Genomic DNA, 24,912 nt, shown 5'->3' on the forward strand with positions numbered 1-24,912 from the left:
GAGAATTTTCCCCCAGAAATTTACAATAAAAAACAAAGGATTTTTATCTTCAATTTCTCAACATTTAACAAAAATAATAATAAATAATATCCTCATATAATACATAATTGTTTTCTTCAAACTTTTTATAAGTAAAATTTGATACTGCAACAACCCGCGCTTAAAAGTGGGCCGTTTAAATATTTAAAAATGGCCGGAACATCTCGTACCTGATGTGTCTGGGTAGGTGATAGCCTAGTCTCCACACATTCCGATTTGGTCTAAAAATAATATACATATTAGTTTCATGTTGGCAGGCCTAATTTTAAATTAGACGCTATTAAGGTTGAGTTAACTTCAACTTAACTCCTCTATTAGAACACTCGTTAAACATAGCATTCATTACACCATCTGACAAATTACAATCATGCATATCAAGTGTACGCTCACCTGTATAATTGTATGATTCCTTAATCATATTCAATAAAGGAAACAGTAAAATAACATCCATGTCACTAAGATTATTACTGCTGATGTTGAAGTTAGTTATTATATACTCAACTCCTCTAATAGAACACTCTCTAATCATAGCATTTATTACACCACCTGATAGATCACAATCATGCATGTCAAGTTTAAGCTCACCTGCATGATAATATGATTCTTTAATCATGCTCAACAAAGAACCCAGTAACGTACCATCAGTATCACTAAGGGTATTACCACTGATATTAAGTGTATTTAATCTTAGCTCAATCCTTCTATAAGAACACTCTCTGATAAAGGCATTCATTACGCTACCCGATAGATTACAATCATGCATGTCAAGTGTATGCAGCAAAGTAATCCTACTCAATAAAGAACCCAGTAAAGTACCATCAATATCACTAAGATTATTACCACTGATATTGAAATCACTTAATGTCAGCTCAACCTTTCTTTTATCACACTCTCTTATCATAGCATTCATTACACCACCTGATAAATTACAATCATGCATATCAATATGCAGCAAAGTAATCATACTTAATAGAGATCCCAGTAAAATACCATTAATGTCACCAACATTATTACAACTGATATTTAGGTGTTTTATTCTCAAATGGCCACCTCTTTTACAACACTCTGTCATCATAGCATTCATTACAACACCTGATAGATTAAAATCATGCATGTCAAGGTCATTATATTTAAGCTTGCCTGGGCTATACCAAGTTGAAATACATACAATGTGTGCAAGAACCTTTCCCTTACAATCGGATGATATTGTATTATAAAATGTGCGAAAATCATTTCTCGAATAAGAAATGGTTTGAAATTTCCTTAAAAGATGTATAAAATGTCCATAAATGTTGTCATCTCGTGTAACATGCTGAATAAACATTTTCAATGAATTTGAAACATCTTCTAAATGTTGTTTTATTTCTAAAGTTGTATTAAACATGTGATTAATCAATGTAGTTTCCACAGTATCTCTATGGTGCTGTTTAACAATTTCCAAGTTACTATTCAAAGATCGGTATGCTGATAATTCATTTGTAAACCAATGCTTCAGGAAATTACCAGCATCAGCCTTAAGGAACCCAATTGCAAACTCCCTTGCCATTTTAAAATTCTCATTTTCTCTTATTTCTTTCCATTCTGTTTCGTCCAATGGTGCAAGTAGTTGGTTTTCATCAACTGTACATTCCTTGTTTCTACTTTCACTGTCACACAGTTTGTATAAATAAAATCCTACCAATGACTCAAATATCAACTTATGTGGGGCTATGTAATACTGATCGAAACTAGATTTTGAAATTGGTTTATCTTCATAAACGAAACCGAGTTTTAAAGACATATTAACGATTTGTTTGTCAGCTTTCAATTGTTTTTTGTTAATTGAAAGTTGATTTATTTTTAGGCCATCATACATGCATTTCCCCAATAAAATCATAGCATTTACGTACTCCACCGGAGCTTCCTCAAATTTAGAAAGACATTTGTTTTGTTTTTTTCCAATGTTCTGATTCAAAACAGTTCGAAAGATTTCTTTAAAAAGATTAGATGTATCGTTAGGAAGTTTTTGTTTATCTTCCCACATAATACAAATTGTGAGAAGTAACATTGGATTTTTGCACATTGAATGTATTTCTTGATGTGACAAATTATCAATATAATCACTATCATAATATCTAATACCTAGCTTGACTTTAAGTGATTCTCTCAAGTCAGGTTTTCCAAAATACTCAAAGTGTTTGTCAATATACTTTCCTATGTTCATCTTCTTAAATCCATTCACTCTTACGTGTACATCACATGCATTTCTGAATTCATCTATGTTCTCTGTTCGCGATGTTATTATTGCTATACTGTTCTTTAATTGTTCATTTCTGAACAGTTCAATCAGACTTTTGTTCTTAAATCTTAATTCATCTAGTCCGTCTAACAACAACACAATTTTATCATCATGGTTTATTATGAATTCTTCTATTATTGTTGGATCTTCTCCAAGTTTTGTCTTCAACCTAAAATGTTTCATGTCAAGCTGATTTACAATGAGTTCTAAAATTGTGTGACCCTTCTCTAAATCTCTTACATTGAACATAAAGACAATTTTACCTTTAAATACATCAAACGATTTATCGGTGGCTGTATTGTATGCTATGTACCTTAATAGTGTCGTTTTACCTATACCACCTTCACCATCTATAAGGACTTTACAAGCAGGTTTTGATTTGATAATCGCTAATATATCTTTCAACGTCGTTGGCTGACTCTCCTTCTTCCTTCCATTTTCTTTAAGTAGGTCCAACTCTGTGAATAGTTCAGAAATGTCGACTTCGTATCTTGTATTCAGTGTTGCTGGTGTAAAACTTTTAGCATTTTTAAGGAATGTCTCTTGTCTACCGATTAGATACACTTCTATCTTTTCTATAATTAACAATTAAAACAAAAACAACATTTTGAGCAAACGTCAGCTATTTATCAATTAGATCAATTAAATATATATATCTGTTCTTAAACAGAAGAAAACAACCAAACACATAAAAAAAGTAAAGAATAACTTTTGTTGAAATCATACACAGTACCCCTTTTTTAATCGCCCAGCAAAACTTTGGAGTTTGCACACCGGCGCGCAAACTAAACGTGGTGTCAATTAAAAAATCAAACGTATCGGTAGTTCAAAACACCAACACCTGAATGCATTCCACTCTGCACCAAGAAGACACCGAGAACGAAATGTGAAAGTTATCAGTGTTGTTTAGGGTTAAATGGGCCCCTAAGTAGCCGAAAATGTATTTACCTCCGCCAAGGAGGTATGTAATCGGTCGCGTGTGTTTGTTTGTTTCTTTACCAAAATGAATATACAGATAGATATGTGGTCAAGGACCATTCCATTAATGGGACCATTTGGGACCATGGTCCCAATTCTGGACCACTTTTTAGTATACTTTTCAGACCTGCTAGTGTTAAAAGATAGGACAGAATTTTTCAAAAGCCGGCGAGCAGTTTAAAGTAACAAGTAAACTGAAATTGCATTTTCTCGAGAACTACTTGTCCAAAATACTTCATTTTTGTACAAGAGGCAAGAGTTATAATTTGTGATTTGTAATTTTTGATGCGAGTAAACATATTTCTTTTTAAATTCACTCGTTTGATTTTCGCATTGCTGTTCTATTGTTAGTCAACTGAAGCTATTGTTAATTGAAAGGCTTGTTACATAACCATTACACTAAACTCGCATACACATGCTTGTAGTGAAATTAGCCTAAATCACAAACAGCATTAAGACACACACAAATGTATATATATATATTTTTTTTTTTCCTGGAGAAATCTTATGTAGGAAAATTTTACAGTAGGCGGAGGTATGCACTCTCGGAGTGGCTTTCTAGTTTAATTGCTTTTATCAATCCATTCAGGGACATAATAAGCACTATATAAGTTATAGTTACTATATAAGCTACAGCTTACTATGTCGGTCGGTTGGTCGATTGGTCGGTCGGTCGGTTGGTCGTTCGGTAAACACTAACTTGAGCACGCGACTGCAGCCATGTATATGGCCTTGTTTAATTGCAAAACTCCGGTGGATTGATAAGAATTGTATCTCTCAGGAGTCTCTAGTTAAAGTGAACTAGTGCTCCAGAGACACTTGTGTGTTTCTCTTGCGTTTATTTTGGGTGTTCAATGTGGTATAGTAGTGGTATATATTAGACATACTTTACAAACATGTGTAAACCAAGTTTATTACTTATGTAATGGCACGCACAAGACTTGATTGATCATGTGAATTTGTAGCTAGGTGATGAAGTTGGTTGGTGTCACAAAATACTTCAATTCAGTGCATTCATGTAGAAACCTCTAAAGATAGCATCGGAGATAACCAGATCTTTTGCCCGATAGCAGAGATCGCACAGATGACCAATTATGGCGATACCATACACATATTACTCTTCTTAAAATAGTCAGTAATCAAGATAATAACAATAAATGCATAGTTAAAAACTAGATTCTTTGACGTGAGAAGGTCATAATTTCTAATATAAATTGTGAAAATTATTGAATCGAACTTTTCATTTGCAAAACAGCTAACCATATAGAAATAAACTTTATATTGGAACACAACCCAAGTATGTTTTCCAAATAACTTGTTGTTGTTGTGTGTATCTTGGGCAGCCTGAACGATTGTAATCAAATGAATAAACTGTATATACATACCCTGGTTGTCGTCAACAGGAGTTGATGTTGGCCTGACTGGATTTTTGGTAAAGAAAACAAATTATATCTAAGTTAAAGTGATTATCAGAGAAAGAACTTTGTGGAACTGGAATGTTGGCCATTTTTTGTTGTTGAAGGTGCATATGATTTGAAAACGTTTTAACAGATAACAATGAATATTTCAAAGTTACTGAATTCTTGAATATGATGATTGACTAATAAATTTAAAATTATTAGTCATTATTATTATCATTAATTGTTCTTTTCTTACCTTTATCATAAGATGGGGGTTTTCTACTCTTACTCTGACGGAACTTTTTGAAAGGTGAAAAAATTATAGAAACCCTCTTTTTCTTAACATCTTGGATCAGCCCATGTTTATTATTTGAACTATTGTTAAGACCAAATGCCCCATCATCTTCTTCCTTTTTGTTGCCTAGAAAAAAAACCAAATTGGATACAGTACTGTAAATTAAGTACCTATAAATGTTTAACAAATAGAAATTAACTTACAGACGCAACCAAACAATGATACATTATAATACAAGACAGTTTTAGAAGTTAAGGTATAGAAAGGTACTGTATAATATACTTACAGACCATGCCTATTCAAGTAAATAGGTTTATTAATAACTTCACAAATATAAAAAATTATTATTATTTTCAGAACTGCTGGTGTTAAAATATAGGAGACCATTTTCAAAATCCGGCAAGCAGTCTTAAAATAACAATTAATTAAAAAATCAATTAAACTGAAATTGCATTTCCTCGAGAACTACTTGTTGTCCAAAAAACTTATTTTTTCAAAAAGAGACAAGAGTTATATATGTGATTTGTAATTTAACAAGGCCAACAACCATTAAGTCGCGTGCTACAATGCATAGTGATACCGGACCGACCGACAGACAGACCGACAGACCGACATAGTGAACTATAGAGTCGCGTCCACGCGACTAAAAAGGCATAATTTTGACGAATTTTTGAACTTTTTCATCAAAAACGTGCGCAAATTATCCAATTCGACGTGCTCGTATGACGTAATTTTAAGTCGAAATGGTTTAAAAGTTGGTAAAATTATTAGAAAAAGCTGCAAAAACATAAATCACGCGAAAAAAGTATGTATTTAACGCTATGTGCGCACTGCGCGCGTACAATTTTGCGCGCGTACGGGAATTTTTGACATGCTCAAAATGACAAGAAACGCGTAGAAAAATGATTAAAAATTAATTTTGCGCATTTTAAAATTTTAAATGCGCGTGCGCGCGTAACTTTGTGTAAAACACATTTTTTTTTTCAACAGAAAGTTAGCGCCTAATTAAACTTTTGCAAAGTTTCAATTTAAAATGTTATTTGGTTTTTGACCTATGTTAAATACGAGAAAATCGTTAAATCGCGCGTAAATCACGTTGCGCAACTCTAACGTCATTCACAATAGGAGGTGCACAGTTTCACGTAAATGCCCACATGTTGACATCAAAACAGTTCAGTACAGAAAAGCGATAAAACGCATAGTGATACCGGACTGACAGACAGACCGACAGACAGACCGACCGACCGACATAGTGAACTACAGAGTCGCGTCCACGCGACTAAAAACATAATTTGATTTAATGTACAGATTTTTTGATACGAGTAGTTTCAAAAAATATATCTCTTTTCAAATTCCTCGACCATTGTTCTAGTCAATCTTGATTTTAGAAAGGTTATTGATGAATTAACAAGTGACATAATTAAAGCAGGAGGTAATGAGGCAGTAATCCAACTTACCAAACTTTTTAACCAGATTCTGCAATCCAAGAAAATACCACAAAGCTGGAAAGAAGCGAAAGTCATACTACTCCACAAAAAGGAGGACAAAGCAGACATCAAAAACTACCGACCAATCAGCCTTCTGTCACTTACAAAATATTCACCAAAGTAATCCAAAACCGATTGAAACATATCTTGGACCAAAACCAGCCCAGGGAACAAGCAGGCTTCAGAGGGGGCTATTCAACTATAGACCATCTGCAAGCAGTAAACCAACTAATCGAAAAGTCAAATGAATATCAACTGAACGTCTGTCTTGGATTCATAGATTACCAAAAGGCCTTTGCCTCGATAGAACACACAGATATGTTTGATGCCATGAAGGAAATCGGAATACAAGAATGAATACACAAATGCAACCGCCAAAATACACATCAATAAAGACATCTCTAAAGTCATCAAAATAAAGAGAGGTGTGAGGCAGGGTGACACGATATCTCCAAAGATCTTCACAGCAGCAGTTGAAGATATCTTCAAAAAGGCAGAACTTGAAGAAAAGGGTATTAACGTAAATGGAGAGATGCTAACAGACCTCAGATTTGCTGATGATGTGGCTTTAATAACTACAAGTGTTAAGGACATGGAAGAACAGCTCAATCGCCTGAACAAAGAAAGTAAAAAGGTTGGCCTACAAATGCACAAAGGAAAGACTAAATTTATGACCAACTTCTCGACTCAAGAGACAATAACAATAGACAATCACCAGATTGAGAAAGTTGACAAATACAAATACCTGGGGCAGACCTTGAAAATGGTCAACACCACAGAGGAGGAGATATTAACACTTGTAAAACAGGTTGGAGAAGCTTCGGGATGCACAAGCATATCCTGACCGACCAAGACATTCCCATGTCACTAAGAAGCAGGGTGTAAAATCAATTTGTTCTAATAATTATAACTATAGTTTATGGGGCAGAGACATGGGCAACAACGAAAGAGATGGAACAAAATTGATAACAACACAAAGAGCAATGGAAAGAAAAATGGTAAATCTATCAATACGAGACAGAGTAAAGCATAGTGAGATACGGAAAAGAACAATAGTCAAAGACATCATGGTAAAGATCAAAGAATTGAAATGGAGATGGGCAGGACACATAGCGAGAAGAGACGGACAACAGATGGACAAAGAGATTGAAAATGAATGGCAGCCGAGGACAGGGAGAAGAAGAAGAGGACGGCAAAAAAGAAGATGGCGTGACGACATAACAACGTACATGGAAACGGCAACATGGGAAAGATCGGCAAGGAATAGAACTAAATGGAAACAGCTGGAGGAGGCCTTCACACAGCAGTGGGTGAAATAGGCTATGAGATGAGATGAGAATGTTGCATTACCGGAGTTTGTTGTATTGAAAATTACAAATTATAAACCCAAGCAGGATTTTAAACCATGTAGGTAAAATACAAGTACTTCACTCAGTTTCTGAGTGCTTTCATTTTTGTTTGTTTGTTTTAGGTATGCATTGAGAAGAATGGTACTCACACGATATTTTCCAAGTTTTATCGTAGAAAATATATTAATTTGGACATAGCCAATGTAAAAAAATCAGAATATGCATTAAACAATATCATACTTACCGCTACAAGGTGGTTCATTCATATGAAGAAGATCTAACAATACATCTTTCTTGTCTGGTTCATTTGATAAACGTTGGTCCTCCTCCAATCTGAATACCACTTCCCAAATGCTAGTGTACTTATATCTTGCCAGATTATAGTAAGCAATGACCCTATTAAAGGCGTCTGGTCCAACATTTCGTAAATCTGTAAACATCTGTTTTCGACGTGATGATATCTTTTCTCCGTCTGTATTTTCAGCATTATTATCCCTAATGTACTGGACTACAAGATCTTCAGCTTTCTTTAGTTTAGAACATTTTGAAATCTCTAACAAAAGATTAACATTATTAGGTGCGATAAAACCAGTGTCTTCTAGTTTATTAAATAGGTCATTTCCAATGGCATTTGCTTCTGTAAGGTCCCCTATAGGTAAAAGCTCAAATAGGCAGAACTTCAACCAAAGCAACCTTTCACCATCAAAGTGTCTACTGAGATCAGACTTCAATTTGGTGAACTCTGGATTAGTTTCAAACGTTGCCATTTAGGTGCTTTCTGTTTCCTGCAATAAAACATTGTGTACAATTAATTATATGCCTGATTTAGTGTTAACAATTAATTACATTACACCAGTATTTTATTTTTCGGCAAGAAGAAAAGAAAGATATATTCGACAAGAAAGAGAAAAAGAATTATTTGGCAAGAACGAAAGAAAGAAAAGGTTTGTAGTCATAGTGGCTGTAAACAGATGTGGCTGATCGAGAAGTAGGCCTAATCTGAATGAAAATTCAAAACATATATATATATATATTCAAAATTACAAGTAAAAAGATCACTAGTATAGGCTAGGCTGTAAATTTTTATAATATTTCTGATGACTAAGAAAATACGATATGAAAAGGAAATACAAAATTACAGTATGTTTTATTAATCAGCTATGTTACCCTAATTTACAGTTGTTGGGAAGTAAACTACCAAATTGATGTTTCGTCGGCGTAATGATATAATAATTTTTTTGCTAATTTTAGATAGGTATAGTTACAGATTGCCACTTCCGTAAGTATACGAAGCAGCCGACAGGAAAATAAAGCAAGAATATCTTTGCATTTACAGCGATGGGCCTACTTAATTATACCTACAATTATAGTCAGTACAAACACAAATCATTCTTTATTATTATATTACTAGCGATAAAAGACAATGATTATTGTAACAATGAAGTTATGTTGATACTTTTAAAGAATAAATATCTGGTGATCAGATCTTCTTATAGATAACGGATAAACTAACCCTATAACTTCACAGACATTGCACATTGACAATACATTGTGTATAGCACACGTAGTTTTTGACTATAAAAGGACATTTCTTTCTTATTTATAATTTTTATATGTATTGTTTGGTAGCGTTAACGCTGACAAATACATTACAAATAATTTCTAAAGGCTGTGACATGAAATAGAAAACAAAGACTATCAACTTCCTATTAGATTCTATGTGAGGTGGGAAAACTGTATGCATTCCTATGTTGGGAAATGCAATATCAATAATAATAATACCAACCTTAACTTTTGACATGTAAAAAGAGTTTAATTATTATTTCTATCTATCACCATTTAAAAATAAGCTATAAGTAATTATCATTTATGTAGATTTTTCACATTTATATAATGATATAAGTACCAAAAATGGTTTTCTGATACAACCATTATCATTGATAAATAAATAAACGTTTATTAATCACCAAACTTGGACTCAAACGCCAATGTTCATTAAATGGTAATTAAATTCATGTTTTAAAATTCACCCTAAACTCATTTAATGTATTATAATTTTATTGTAAGAAGATTTATTTCTTATTTTTACAAACTGTCGTATAGTAGGCATATACCACGAATGTACAAATTCAGTTTTATACTAATATTAGCTACCGATTATAATAACCAACTTTAATTAATAAACAACTGTAATTAAAGATTGCGACCTCTTGAGGTTTTTGCTGATTAAAACGGTACTAGCGTTCGTGTTCCCTCCTAATCATCTATACATAGCGGTACTGATGAAGATATCAATCTGTGGCGACAATAGGATGGACCCGAGACCTGACTATCTTCGACTTTTAATTAAAGTTTTGAAAAATGCTGTTAGGGTAGAAATGTACGTTGTATTTTTATTGAAACATTTCAGTATATACACCCGGGCGGTTTAGAATTAATTTCTATGCCTATTGCGTTAAGGAAGAACAGCAAAGAGATTATGGAGCGGCTGTACTAGAATATACAATTGCTATGGTAAAGTAGTGAAGAATGAGAAAATAGAGCCGTAAATTTAAGGCTAATATAATCTATTCCAAACTGTTCTTCTACAACGGTATATTCGACCTAAATATCAATATTGTGACGATAATTATATAAACTTTATTAAACTTTACTTACACGGTACCGTTATCCTGGAAAACCTATAAATAATTTCGCCATTAAACGTACTGATTTCTGTGAAGAAGGAACTACAAACTAGTAACTACAACGTCACGGAAATTTTAAAATTGACAATGAATCGTTATTATGGAATTTTATGAGTATACAGCAAAAGTCGTGTGATTTTATTGTATTCTAGTATAGTGTATTGCGGTTTGGCTGACTTTTTATATTTAAATCAACATTGTTTAATATGAAGTAAGGTGTATTTTACAACTGTTAATGCCTGGAACTGTTCATAATGGCTGGTCGATTGGTAGTTTATGTCGTCACACAATTGGTATATTTTTAGACGTTTGTTGGGTGATGATTGATTCTATTGAATTATAGATATAACTAATGCAAACATCATAAAGAACATGGGAAAGTTCGTATTTAATATTGAAAGTAAACCGTACAATTTTAAATTGATAGATATTGACTGTGACATTTTTGTTTTGTTTCCATTGGGAAATTTAGGCAATTGGTCGATATTAATGTACAATTTAGTGAAAATGTGTCGTGTCACCTAAACCTATCCATTAAATCTAAACTAAATTCAACTCAGATATTAAGTATCAGCACTCTAAAACAGATTTAAACACAATCACCTTAAAAAAACAATTAAATAAAATAATAAAAAGTCATTAAATAATAAACATAGGCAAAATGTGGGTGCAAATCAAAATCAAATATATCAAAAGTATCATTTTGAATCATGCCCACCCTGTAATGTTTTAACCAATAACACAATGCATCTCTTGAATTTAAATACTACATTGGTTTATTTATGATGGCAAAATGATTACAAACATAACAAAATAACGCCGCAGGCATCCTGATCTTTTTAAGCTGAACATTCTGTCTTGCAAAGTTCACAATTATTCCCGTATCTTGCGATTTCCAACCATGATAACTATGTTTTTGTTTTATCTTTCTTGTACACAAGGAAATACTAGAAAACAAATCCGAGAGTGCATACCTCCGCCTCCTACATAAGATTTCTCCGCAACTAACAATAGTTCCAGTTGACTAACAATAGAACAGGAACGCCAAAAACAAACGGGTGAATTTGAAATGAAATAGGTTTGTTAAAACTATTCGTATCAAAAAACCTTTACATCAAATAAAATTAAGTTTACAATTACAAATCACAAAGTATGCCTCTTGCCTTTTGTACAAAATTGAAGTTTTTTGTAGCAAGTAGTTCTTAAAAAAATGCAATTTCAGTTTACTTGTTACTTTAAGATGGCTCGCAGGCTTTTGAAAATTCTGTCCTATCTCTTAACACTAGCAGGTCTGAAAACAATACTAACAAGTGGGACCGTAGATGGTAGATTTAATTTATGTGGCAAAAGTTCAGATCATAGGCCTATACCCATGAAGATTACTACTATTGACTCGTGTTCCAATCATGCTATGGGTTACACGAGCTGTTCGCTCATTGTATGTTTTATTTTTTACAGCACTTTTGTCGCAAATTATTCACACATTCCGTGGGCGCAAATTTGTCCCTAGGCCTATTTGTCAAAAAAACTCAAATTTGTCAATGCGTAGCTTTGTAGCAACTTTTTTCAATGCGTAGCTCTGATGAAACTTTGACAATATGTAGCTCCCAACAACATTGTTTCAATGTCATAGATCTTAAGGAAATTTGTTATTGATATTTCTAACGAAAATAATTATGTGAATGCATATAGCTTTTACACAATTTGTTACTGTGTAATGCTTTGTCGAAACTTAATATATTTTTTTAAACATTTATGTAACTTGTTGTGCACACAGTAGTACGGAGTGACTCCATTTTTTCAATGCGTAGCTCCAAATGTCATATGTCGGTCGGATGGTCGGTCGGTCGGTAAACACTAGTCGCGTGCAACGCGACTTTATAGCTCACTATGTCGGTTGGTAAACACTAACTCAAATTTGAGCTATTTGTATGGCCTTGTTTGTATGCGACTTCGCCAAAATTTATCGTTTTGGTATGCTTAATACCTATAAGTCCTTGTTGGCACAAGTAAAAACATAAAACAATCTCTGATTTTACATATGTAACTCTATGACCCAAGTATTACCATGTCAATATGCATCTTGACCAATGGTTGATGCCAATAATGCCATCATCCCTAAAGACGATTGCTGATTCTCTATATTCACTCTTCTCTGGGTAATGGAATGAAAAGAACGACAGATAATGAACGAAGGAAGTATACAATACATAACTAAAAAACAAAAATATTCAAAAAATAAAATGGAATAACGAATGGGGTTGGGCTAAAAGGTATCAAATGTTGTGGGTCACACTATTTCCAAATTGGTCTCTTTATTTGCACATGCAACACATGATAACAAGTTTGCAAAAATGGCCTTATACCACAGAGTAGGCTTACACCCAAGGGTTATATCCCAGTTTGTGTTAGTACCTATTATGATAGGTCTGTATCATAGGATCCTATACCTGATTCTGTTTGGTAAAACAGATTAAAATTGAATGAAATTGACCATGGCACATTTGACCATTACTACTCCCAGTTGGTTTCTTAGAGGCTTATATTTAAATCCAGATACAAACTTACATTCAGATCAGATTAGAGGAGAATAATGATATCTACATGAGAAAAGTGTGTAGCTTGAATCTGATGTAAGTAATCAAAAATGTTGATTAAGAAATGATAGTAGACCAAATTAGGATGTTAATGATGATTTTCTAGGACTAAAAACGAGATTTAAATTAACTGGATTAGAAGGGATTAGAAACGATTAACAACTGCTCAGATTGAATCTGATGTATAGTAATCAACAATTCTAGATTAAACATTCTAGCAAGATCCAAATGACACAGGGATTAGAAGGGATTAAAAAAGAAGAGCAGCTCAGAAAATGTCATGAGCAAATATGTTTTTTGTAGGTCAAAAGTATAGGCCTACTTGTATACTACTTTCCATGTCTTTGTTTTGTTGTATACTGTTATGAGCTGTATGTTTTTGCCTCTTCTCCCTCAGAGATTGTTATATTATACCAGGAGCTTTGTTTTATTTTATTTGTCTTAAAGCCTCTTTCAATTATTCTGGAAGAATGGATTGTTATTGTATTGACTCATTTGTTGTCAAAATCGCCTTTGGTCGTTTTTTTAGTCTAGTCTATAGTATTTGCGGTCTCGCCAAGTATGTTAACAAACTTGTTTCTCTTCTATCCCAAAGTTACTATTGCTTTATCCTCATCATATTTCATATAATTTACTTTTTCTCTTGGACAGATTAAGTCTGGCATCTAGATTTATATTTTATGGACAAAGATTACAACAAAAGAAGAGAGAAACACTTCCCACTAGAATAAGCCGAGATCTTACATAACCGACGACGACTTACACAAATAAATTAAAATAAAAACATATATACAAAATAATATATGGAAATAGTTTTTTTAAAGAAAATAAGTAAAAAAAAAGTGGAATGAATCCACATAAGAGAAGAAAGTAAAAAAGTTAAATGAAAATTTAAGAAGTTATAGATGCAAAAAAAGGATAAATAAAAGTTTTGTAAACATTAAAGAACAAAAATATTAATATTAATGTTAAAGGATGAGAACAATATTATGTTAACAGTAAACATTTAGTAAGTAATGAGTATAACAGAGAATATGCATTGTTAAAGGAAAATGTGGTAGATGAAAAAAACAAAACAACTATGTAAGAAAAAAAATAAGCTTGTTAATGAAAATGTGCTACAGATAATATGTTTAAAAAGAGGAAGCTATGTAATCAATGTGATAATATGTAAACAAATGAATAAAACTCTTTAAATAAGTATATGTAAACAGATGATTAAACAAACATTGTAAATATAATGATATGTATAGTGTATAGTGAAAAATATATGTAAAGAGAACAGTTGTATGGAAATAAAAGTGGGATGAACCCACATAAGATAAAAAAATAAATAAAAACACATGCATATTTAGAAAAACTAAAGAAATTGCAAGGATTACAGTAGGAATCACAGGACTTTACAGCGGAACAGCGTAAAATCAGTCAGTCTTGGAAACTACTAAATCACTTAAACATAATACATACATAATAACAGATTGTACAAAATAAATTATATTGCACATTTTATTATCTATACAATAATACAAAATTTTGAACTATAAAAATATAAAAAATATTATTTATACATTAAGCAATTTTGGAATCGTACTTTGTCCTTTTGCCTTAGTAAATAGCAAAAATCAATGTTTCAGTGAGTTCCCTGTGTAAAATAAAATAATACAGACATTTGCACCAACTCTTTTTATAAAAAACTCCATGCTGATGGTCCCTTTATAATTGTAACTCCAGCTCATCTTATAAAAAAGTTCATCCCCTCCTCTTTTTTTATAAAATAGCTGCATATCAAATCCTTAGAATCATACCAACGTTCCAACCCCCAGTACCCTCCCCTTATAAAATAACCTAATTCATATTTTTTAAGCCAGCTTTCCTTGAGTCCAACACCCAGTCCCTCCTTTTCCTTATAAAAACAATTTACCCATCCCATCCCATGTTGAACAACATCCTACCCTACCCCATCCACCCGACACCATAGCACCCTTTCAGCACTTACAAACATATCCCTTATACATCAATGGTTGATCCAAACCCACTTTTAAATTGACACCCTCTTAAACATCTATTTCAAATCTATGAACATCACGGATTCGGATTGTCATATTAACCCAGATTTATTGTTGAAGTTCATCTCATCATCCCCACATGTGCATATCTGTCTTCATTTAAGTTAAGAATCACTATTTGTCCCGAGTCTAATCATGTGGTGATGTGCAACCTGTTCAGAAAATAAAGAAATTATTTATGATTAAAAAATGTTCAATTCGCTGAATTTGATGTTAAAGAATAATGTAAACAAACAAACCTTCTTGTAACAGCTATCAGAGATCTTTCACACGGTTGTTGAAAAATTGTATAATTATAAAAAGAGACAAAACAAATGAAAAAGAGGCTCCACACAGAGATGTCAATGTTGTTGAAGAAATGAAACAATTGCACATACTTGACTTGACTTGTTGAGCAGAACAAATTGTCAAGAAGAATTTGTAATTTTTGTTTCACCAACATTTTTTAATGAAAATAGTACATAATATTACCTTCTAAATAACTGTCATAGGTCATGTAAGTTTTAGTACCTTCAAATTATCAATAAATGGTTGCATATCTTGCTCACGGATTACGCCTCTTGCCTCAAGATCCATGATAAAATGCCATTTATCTTCATAAACCGTGGCCGCATTAAGAAAGCTCTTAATTGATTTCACATCTTTCTCGGTCAGCTTGTAACCAAATTTGACCAACATCCGTCTGTGAGGAGCCAATTGTGAAAAGCTAATAGCTCTAACGTTTGAGAATGCTCCAATTTCCTCTTGAATTGTTGTTGCCAATCTGAAGAGTTATGTTGCTTTTATGGTTTGATAGAGCAAAGTGTAGTCCTCCTTTGTCAGATGCTCTCTGTCTGTTAATAGATTGAGCAGGTTTAGTGTGCTAGATGCTTCATCAAACTGACCAGTTGGATGAATTAAGCCAACTTACTCAATTAATCTTTATGTTGAGCGAAATTCAAGTTGTCATATATAACATGCAGATTTATTAATGAAGTTCATCTCATTGTCCTCTTGTAACACATGTATACATTCTGTCTTCATTTAGGTTGAAAGTCACTCTTTGTGTCTTAAGACTGACCCTCTGATGGTGTGCAACCTGTGCAGAAATTAAAAAAATGATTATTTATATATAAATGTGCAGATAGATGAATTATTTACATAACAAACAAATCTTGATGTAATGATTGTAATATGTATATAAAATAATGTCATAATTCAAGTGACACAACAAAACATTTAAAATGAAAAAATAACAAAGATGCCCCACACCAAAATGAAAATTTAAATGATGAAATAAAACAATTTGAAAATTCTTAAAACCTTTATCCTGTTAAAATGTAAATGTCTATTTTCTGTTTTTTCCTGTTTGCTAAATGAGAGTAGTAATAGTGTAAGATTGTTCTTAAATAAAATTGGCTTTTTTTTTAGCAGCAAACAACTATTAAAACAACGTATATACAGGTATAAATACAATTATATAAAGTAATCTACACAAAACACATAAAAGATGGAGGAGCTATTTTAGAATGATAATGTTTTTCTATTGCTAAGCCACATACATATCAATCGCTTGAAGTTCAAGCTGCAATTTTATTCAGTTCATTCTATAGAAAAGGCTTAATGTAACGATGGCTCAGCAACTCTAGTGCTTGTATTGTATGTTGAAGCTGGCATGAATTTTAAATAGGTAATCTGCATATACTTCCAATGACTTATTAAAATAAACTCAATAATGAAGCATATTACCTTCCAATATAACTTGCAAAGGTCTTTGAAGTTTCAGAAGCTTCAAGCTGTTGATAAATGGCTGCATATTTTGCTCACAGATTTCGTTTCTTGCCTCAAGGTCCATGATAAAATGCCATTTATCTGCATACACCTTGTGTTCCACTTTAAAATAGCTTTTCATTGATTCCACATCATCTCCGGTCAGCTCATCACCAAATTTGATCAACATCCGTCTATGATGAGTTAATTTTGAAAAGCTAACAGCCCTAACATTTGAGAACACTCCAATTTCCTCTTGAATTTCTTTTGCCAATCCAAATAGTTCCGTTGCTTTTATGGTTTCAGAAAGCAAAGTAAAGTCATCTCTGGTCAGATGTCCTCTGTCCGTTAAACAATTTAGCAGGATTGGTGTCTTTGATGCGTCAACTAACTTACCAGTTGGCAGGAGATCTTTGTACAATACTTTCAGCATATTGAGTAAACAACGATCATCACACAATTGTGCAAATCTTACTTTAATTTGGACAAATTTAGAATCTGAAATTCCTACAAAATAGAAAGAAAAAGGAAAAAAAGTTACAAAATAAGATTATATATAATATTCACAATTTAGGTAACAGACCAAAATAATAGAGATATAACAAAAATAAATAAAAAATAACAAATCCTAATATTCTGGTTTTACTTTGACTGCCTGTTTGTACTTTCACAGGACCTAACTACAATACAAGTTGCAAACATAAATTATTCACCAATTATTTTGCCAACAAAACATTACGGTCATCATAAATTAATTAGTTCATTTGGTTGGTGTCCAATTAAACCATTTCTTTATTAATGTAGTTGAATTAATATACATTTAAATTCTACACTGGTAACATTTCATAACATGTTATTTACAAACACAATTTATATTTGGAAATTTTTTTAAAATTTTGATTATTGTATTAAATTTGATTAAAAATTGTAAATTCACCGCCTGAAAACCATATAAACGGACAATTAGCAGCCACGATGAATATTTATGTAGATACCATAAATATGACAATGAGAGAACATTCATTTGTTATAATTCTGTTTGTTTTGAAAAAGTGTGTAACATTAAAGCCCCCTTCCCTACAATTTGTGACGTTTTGTAAAAATAATACATATATATTACTTTAAAAACATTAAACCATGTCATTCCTTGTCTTAAATGTACGTTTTATGGTAAATTATGATAAAAAGTGAGAAACAATGCACTACCTAAGTAGCTCGCGGCGATCGACCTCTCGTGGACGGTCTTAGGCCTAGCCTAGCTAGGCTTAGTTTTGTAGGCCTAGCTGGTAAACATCGGTAACGTACGAACATCGTACGCTAGCTATATACCTAGCCTGAAGTTGTATAGTTGCTGCATTAATTGTCTTTCTATTTTTGCCAGACTCCGTTGATACAAATTAGGGAAAACCCGGTATTTTCGCTGAAAAGTTAGGAGTCTTCCATTTGTTTTGGCCTCACAATCGATCGAAAAGTGGGCGAATTACAGGTGAAAAACAAAAATATCAATCCGCGCGCAATGCATTTTGGGATTTATAGCGGGCCGCTATAATTATTAGAATCAACTTATTTTTCACATTTTTAACCGTTTAAAGACGAAAAAAGTTATCGCAATAGGACCATATAGTATTATTTTTACATTAAATATAGTTTGTGATCTTAAATTAGATCTAAAAAACGTAGGGAAGGGGGCTTTAATTGTAAGTAGTACTGGTCTAAAGTTTCAGAATGCCATCAAAATAATGTTTTCAAACTACTTTACATTAATCTTGAACCTAAACCCAAGTTGAACAACAGAATCCTGAGATACATTAAATGCAAAATTCTGAGATTCTATTTGAACTCATATCTACGTTTCAATTCATCTAGAATGTTCTTTTATGTTTATTGATATCATATCATATCTATCATATGCTTTTAAGTTTACTGAAACATTATTGTATACCTTTTTTTCTCTTCTGTTTTGAAGTAGTTTTTCGGCCATCACAAGAGTACCCTACAATTGCATTAAAAAGACTACAAAAGTTAATGCTCAGTTGTATTGTATCTTGTCTACATTTTTGTATGCATTATAGTCGATACATTTTAAAATGATTTTGATTAAATCATAATAGCAGTTACATTAAAAAGTAGTAATAAGTGCAATTTAATATTTTCAACCTGAATTCTCTTCTTCATTGGACATGTCTGCAGTTGCTGCTTTCTTTCTTTTGCGGGTTCCTTTTAAAGCAGATGCTGTAATAAAGAATTGTTTTCAACAATTTAATGAAAGCACTCAGAAACTGACTGAAGAACTTGGCAAAATATTGCCACAGCATTGATATTTCGGCACATGTAAGAATACAACTTTTTCTTTTCTTTTATTTGCACACATTTGCATATCTAACAACTGAATCATTCTCATATCTACAGTTCAATCAATTCAAACGCTCATTTCTTTAAGCTTTTATTGAAACTCTATATTTATTAAGTTGCTGTATTTTCTACATTTACGTTCACTCTCATCATACCTTGTCATGATACAAAAACATATTGTATAAATATATTTACTTGTTTTTTCTTGGCCAAACAATTTACAGTAATGTTTCACATCCATTTTGTTTCTCCCACAAGGTAACTCATCAGTATCAAACTTGTGAATAGCATGCATATGAGCATGTTCATTGTTTGAACAACATGTACAACGGATGTGCATCTTCATGTCAAGACCACGTGTATCCTTCTGACCGAACATTTTCAGTTCTTTTTCAAGGAAACAAAGAACCTAGAAAAATATAATAGTGTACATAAGTAAACAGACATATCAAAATTAGTAGAATTATCATGTCTCAGTCAGTAAGTGGAATAATCAAATCCTAAAACATCAATTGTTTAAACATAATCAAACATTATTATTTTCAAAAAAACAAGTATAGAGACAGTAAATTTAAAGACCCCTTCCCTGCAATTTTGGACGTTTTTTGGAAAATAATACATATATATCACTTTAAAAACATTAAACCATGTCATTCCTTGTCTTAAATGTACGTTTTATGGTAAATTATGATAAAAAGTGAGAAACAATGCACTACCTAAGTAGCTCGCGGCGATCGACCTCTCGTGGACGGTCTTAGGCCTAGCCTAGCTAGGCTTAGTTTTGTAGGCCTAGCTGGTAAACATCGGTAACGTACGAACATTGTACGCTAGCTATATACCTAGCCTGACGTTGTATAGTTGCTGCATTAATTGTCTTTCTATTTTTGCCAGACTCCGTTGATACAAATTGGGGAAAACCCGGTATTTTCGCTGAAAAGTTAGGAGTCTTCCATTTGTTTTGGCCTCACGATCGATCGAAAAGTGGGCGAATTACAGGTGAAAAACAAAAATATCAATCCGCGCGCAATGCATTTTGGGATTTATAGCGGGCCGCTATAATTATTAGAATCGACTTATTTTTCACATTTTTAACCGTTTAAAGACGAAAAAAGTCATCGCAATAGGACCATATAGTATTATTTTTACATTAAATATAGTTTGTGATCTTAAATTAGATCTAAAAAACGTAGGGAAGGGGGCTTTAATTATGTAATTTGATTAATGGTTTTCTATAAACAGTAAACCATATAAACATAGGAACCAACAGTTATAGTTATGTTGTTTGAATATTATTTTTACATCTTAGCTTTACCTTCTTGCATACTTCAGGCTGTGGCTTAATGTCATCTTCTGTGCATTGGTGTCCTGAAGAACTACAGGTATTGATGAGTTTTGTTCTGACTATTGTTGTCTGAAATATTTATAAAATGACTGGTAGTTTACAAAATATATCTGAAATTTATTTCTATAAAATTGTTGTACTTTAAATGTACAATAATTTGTAGAAGTGATTAAAGTTTAAAATCTGATGATGATGGTATATCAATGTTTTAAATTAAAGCTTTAAAGTATAAACAATTATACCTGTAACATACGGCGACAGTTTATGGTAGCCACATATAGAATGACTAGATGATTGGCATCAACATTTAATTCTACATGCTGATAAGATAATTTAGGTTCAACATCTTTCATTTGGAATTTCTTGATGAATTTAGTTGCAGCACGCTGAAAGAGATCATCTGGAAGATAGCTACCACGATCAACCCTTCCTTCTCTCTGTTTAATAGCTGTAACAAATGATTTAGCAAAGGTATTACATTTTACATTATCATGGAAATAATAACTGATATAATACTGTAATAAATATTTTAAAACAACTAGGGTGGTCAAACGTGCATGTGAATACAGACCTTTTTTGTGAAAAATTTAAAGAATATAAAAAGTTGTATTTTAACTGTTTGAAGATTTTAAGACGCTGTCAGTTTCAAATTAAAGTAAGGGAATAGAGAATAAGAAAAGATAACATATTTTGAATAAATTGGGTTTATGATGTTTTAAAGTACCACTACAGCAACAACTATTTATATCCTAGAAAATCTACTAGAAATATTTGTTTTCTATAATCAGTAGCTTAAGTAATGTTATGACTTTGTATGTACTTAAATCATAAAACAGCAAAATTTGTTGTTTTAAAAATGTACTAAGTATAAGTGCAATTGGCATATATTAAATTAATTTTATATTGACAATTTTTTTTTCATTTTGCTTATTTGTATTTACTGTATTAAAATGTGGCACATGGTTCAATCTATTGACTTTTTATGAATATAAAGTAAATTAAAAAACACATTTAGAAAATCTACTACAGTATTTAGGTGGTGTAGTACTAAACATTGATTAAATAAATGAATTGTTTACATTTATATATATTTATATATATATAAACACATCAGGCATAGAACATCAATTCTAAACCGCCTGGTGATATACTGAAATTTTAATTAATTAATTTGAAACGATAAAGATGAGGAAAAATGTGAGAATGAGAAAAAGTCACCCAACCGAAACTCGAACCGGGAACCTTCTGCTTGATATGCAGATGTCCTAACCAATAGACCACTTCATTTCATGGTATTTCACTATAGTCCCTCAATTCTACGCACGCAATATATTAAATTATGAATGAAAACAAGTGAGATGCTTGTACAAAAAGAAAAATAAAAAAAAACTACCAAAATCATGAAAGAGAGTAATTGCACGCTTTTCATCAAACTCAGGTGGTGGTGAGATGCATGGTTTCAGACGCGAGAGAACATAGAAAATTTGTCCATCATTCTATAAAATAAAAAGAATATTGTGTAAATTTTGGAAATTAAGATAAAGAAATATCAGTTTCAAATCATTCATGGGTTTATCATATTATATTCATATCAAATTAATACCTTTGTACTTTTCTGTTCACACATCAGACCAAAGTTTTGCATGAGAGACGTAAAGAAGTTAAAAGTCTCATCAGAATCAGAGAACTCTTTCCATAGATGTCTCAACAAACCAACTTCTAGAATACCAGTATCCAGTCTTCTCCAAGCCCTCTTCATAATTGGCTTCTGTTATATTACAAGAAAAAAATTAATTTCAATTAATGGACAAGTAATTTATGAGCAATTGTTTATACTGTTTGTATATAATTGATAATGAGATTCTTGTTTGTTTTCTATCTATCTACCATGTTTATTTATTAAATACTATAACGCAATACAAACTAAATTTGTTGATTTGAACAGCGGGCCATTATTAGTGTTCAAAATGATGTTTATATAGAACATTTACTCTACTAACCATTTCTTCTGGGTCTATGACAGTGATCACTGTTTTGAAAATGTCAACTAGTTTCATCAGATCTATAACTATTATGTATTTTAGTGCCTCGTCATCTGGGAAGTAGAGAATCTCGCCGATGTCATGTAAATACTCAAGCAGAACTTGTTGATCTTCTTTTACTTCACAGTCATTTAATAAATCAAAGACCTAGAAAAAAGTTATTGAAAACCGTATTGGAGTTTGAAAAAAAGTATAAAGATTCTAAAAGATTGGCACTTTTTTTCTGGCTGTTTTACTTTTGATTTTTATTTTCATTAAGATCAACCAGTGATACTACAGCATTGTCAGTTTGTCAGTAATTTTCTCCTTGGGATTACTCCATCTCATGCCGCATCTTGAACTTTATTGTTGCAATGCATTATATAAATAAATTGAAATTAACATAAAATATCTCATATAAAAAATACAAAACATTGCACTCAAAAGGTAATCTTATTTTCTACTAAAGTCTACAGAAGCGCAAGAAAAGATGCAACATCTGCCTTAAAAAAAACTATTTATCACCTGTCACCCATCAACAATCGACAAAAAAAACCCATTATTACGTAACAACTAACCATCCAAAACTTACCACCTGTGTAACAACTGTATGATCATTTAATTAGTAACCTAATAAGTAACGTCAGTGCCATAACCAGCGTGTTGACATTTTTTATGAATGTTATTTGTGATAGTATCATTTCCGACCACGTAGGGGTGTCATTTAAGAAAATTCACTTTGCCACAGGCCCCACCAAATGATTCACAATGTACAAGGCCATAGCAAGAAGTTAAAAACAGACGAGGAAAAAAATGAAAGGTTGTTGGAGTATTTAAACTACAGGCCTTTTTTTTTCATCAAGTCTCCTGATGCCTGAGTCACACAACTCTTGACAACAAGCTTATAAAGACAAACGTGTAGTTCCATTTTTTCTTCTCAACTCAAAATATATTTTTGCTCTACTTTACCGTATCGAGCATTTTTTTTAACCAATAAGCCTAGAGAGCAGGCCTTTATTTAATTTCATAAAATGGTCATTGGAGAATATAGATGGTACAAAAATAAAACATTTAAAACTTTAAAAAGGGTAATGAAATTATGTGTCTACTTAATATGTGCCTACCTTAGAAGTTGGTAGATAGATATCTTTTTTCAAGCTTTGAATTTTCTCGTGGAATTGCAACCAGCTTATTGGCAAAATTTGAACCATTTCGTTGGCCAATTTCTGTATCTTTTTTATAATGACAGAAGCACTGCTTTGTTCGTCAACTTCCAGACTGTTTTCAATGGTAAATATAGTTGAACACACCATAGCCTCATAAGGTTTGTCTTTCAGGGCTTGCCGAATCTTTTCCTTTATTTTTGCAACCTGGAGTAAAGTGAAGGTTCCATTTTAGAATCTAATTTGTAAGTGTGTGCATGTATGCTAACCTTTGTTAACAGAGGCAGAGGTTTAGACAGTGCATATAAATTCAGGCATGACAACTCCGCCAACTCAAGTTACCCCCTTAAAAAAAATTAAAAAGCATAGAAAGAAAAATAAAATAAATAACCCAAAACCAGAGGTGAAGACTGCCACCACACTGGTAGTTCCTTGATAATCAACATAATGATTGTGGGAACTCATAATAATGAAGATGGGTTGGCCTAAATCCCATTTACGCCTTTGATATTTCGCGGACTATGAGTGTAAATAGTCGCTTGAACCATAGAATGAATGCTTTTGCTTGGTTTGGTCTGCTAATATTCATGTAAGATCGAGTTGATATGTTTGTTCTATCAAGGCACAAGTGCAATCATGCTATTTGGGCAAGATCTTCCTGGTCTGCTAGTATGAATACAATCTAACTTTCTATAATCTCAAGGTATAAACAAAGTTAAAAAACAAAGTAAACATTTACAATAACGTTGTTTTAATAATTTCTAAGTTTTTAATAAATACCAAAACAACATTTAAAGTTGTATCGGGATAAACCAGTTTTGCAGATTATTCTGTTACATTACAAAATATATGTTTCAACATTGTTGGAGCTTTTAATTTACCCTTTGTTGCCTTTCTGCTTCATTTCCTAGGCCATTTAAATGTGTACCTATCAGTAAGACAGGAGGAGAAAGCTGTCCATCAATTATCTTTCCATCAGGTCTACTATTTGTGTATATAGAACGAATCCAGTAAAGAATGAAGTCAAGATTTGTCATTCGATGTTCATACAGTTGTTTCTATATAAAATATACATAATCATTGACAATATTAACATTTGATCTGACTAA

The 24,912-nt window shown here is 32.3% G+C and overlaps 2 protein-coding genes across 2 annotated transcripts in view; both read right to left on the reverse strand.

Moving 5' to 3' along the window:
- Positions 1–319: 319 nt before the first annotated feature.
- LOC144835420 (uncharacterized) overlaps positions 320–24,912 on the reverse strand; it is a 73,026-nt gene continuing 48,433 nt past the window's right edge. The window contains exon 7 of the mRNA XM_078690505.1: positions 320–585. Within this exon, the coding sequence (XP_078546631.1) occupies positions 320–585 (266 nt within the window). The remainder of the gene's footprint in view (positions 586–24,912) is intronic.
- Positions 14,603–24,912, reverse strand: part of LOC144836242 (uncharacterized) — a 46,304-nt gene continuing 35,994 nt past the window's right edge. Inside the window, exons 12-24 of the mRNA XM_078691493.1 lie at positions 24,685–24,861; positions 23,765–24,010; positions 22,620–22,808; positions 22,223–22,387; positions 22,013–22,115; positions 20,862–21,067; positions 20,590–20,688; positions 19,473–19,686; positions 19,083–19,157; positions 18,868–18,918; positions 16,905–17,432; positions 15,648–16,254; positions 14,603–15,328 (exon numbers count right to left, since the gene is read on the reverse strand). Coding sequence (XP_078547619.1) covers positions 16,226–16,254; positions 16,905–17,432; positions 18,868–18,918; positions 19,083–19,157; positions 19,473–19,686; positions 20,590–20,688; positions 20,862–21,067; positions 22,013–22,115; positions 22,223–22,387; positions 22,620–22,808; positions 23,765–24,010; positions 24,685–24,861 — 2,082 coding nt within the window. The 3' untranslated portion in view covers positions 14,603–15,328; positions 15,648–16,225. The remainder of the gene's footprint in view (positions 15,329–15,647; positions 16,255–16,904; positions 17,433–18,867; positions 18,919–19,082; positions 19,158–19,472; positions 19,687–20,589; positions 20,689–20,861; positions 21,068–22,012; positions 22,116–22,222; positions 22,388–22,619; positions 22,809–23,764; positions 24,011–24,684; positions 24,862–24,912) is intronic.

Source organism: Antedon bifida, chromosome 2 (genome assembly GCF_963402885.1).
Source record: "Antedon bifida chromosome 2, ecAntBifi1.1, whole genome shotgun sequence".
NCBI lineage: Eukaryota > Metazoa > Echinodermata > Crinoidea > Comatulida > Antedonidae > Antedon > Antedon bifida.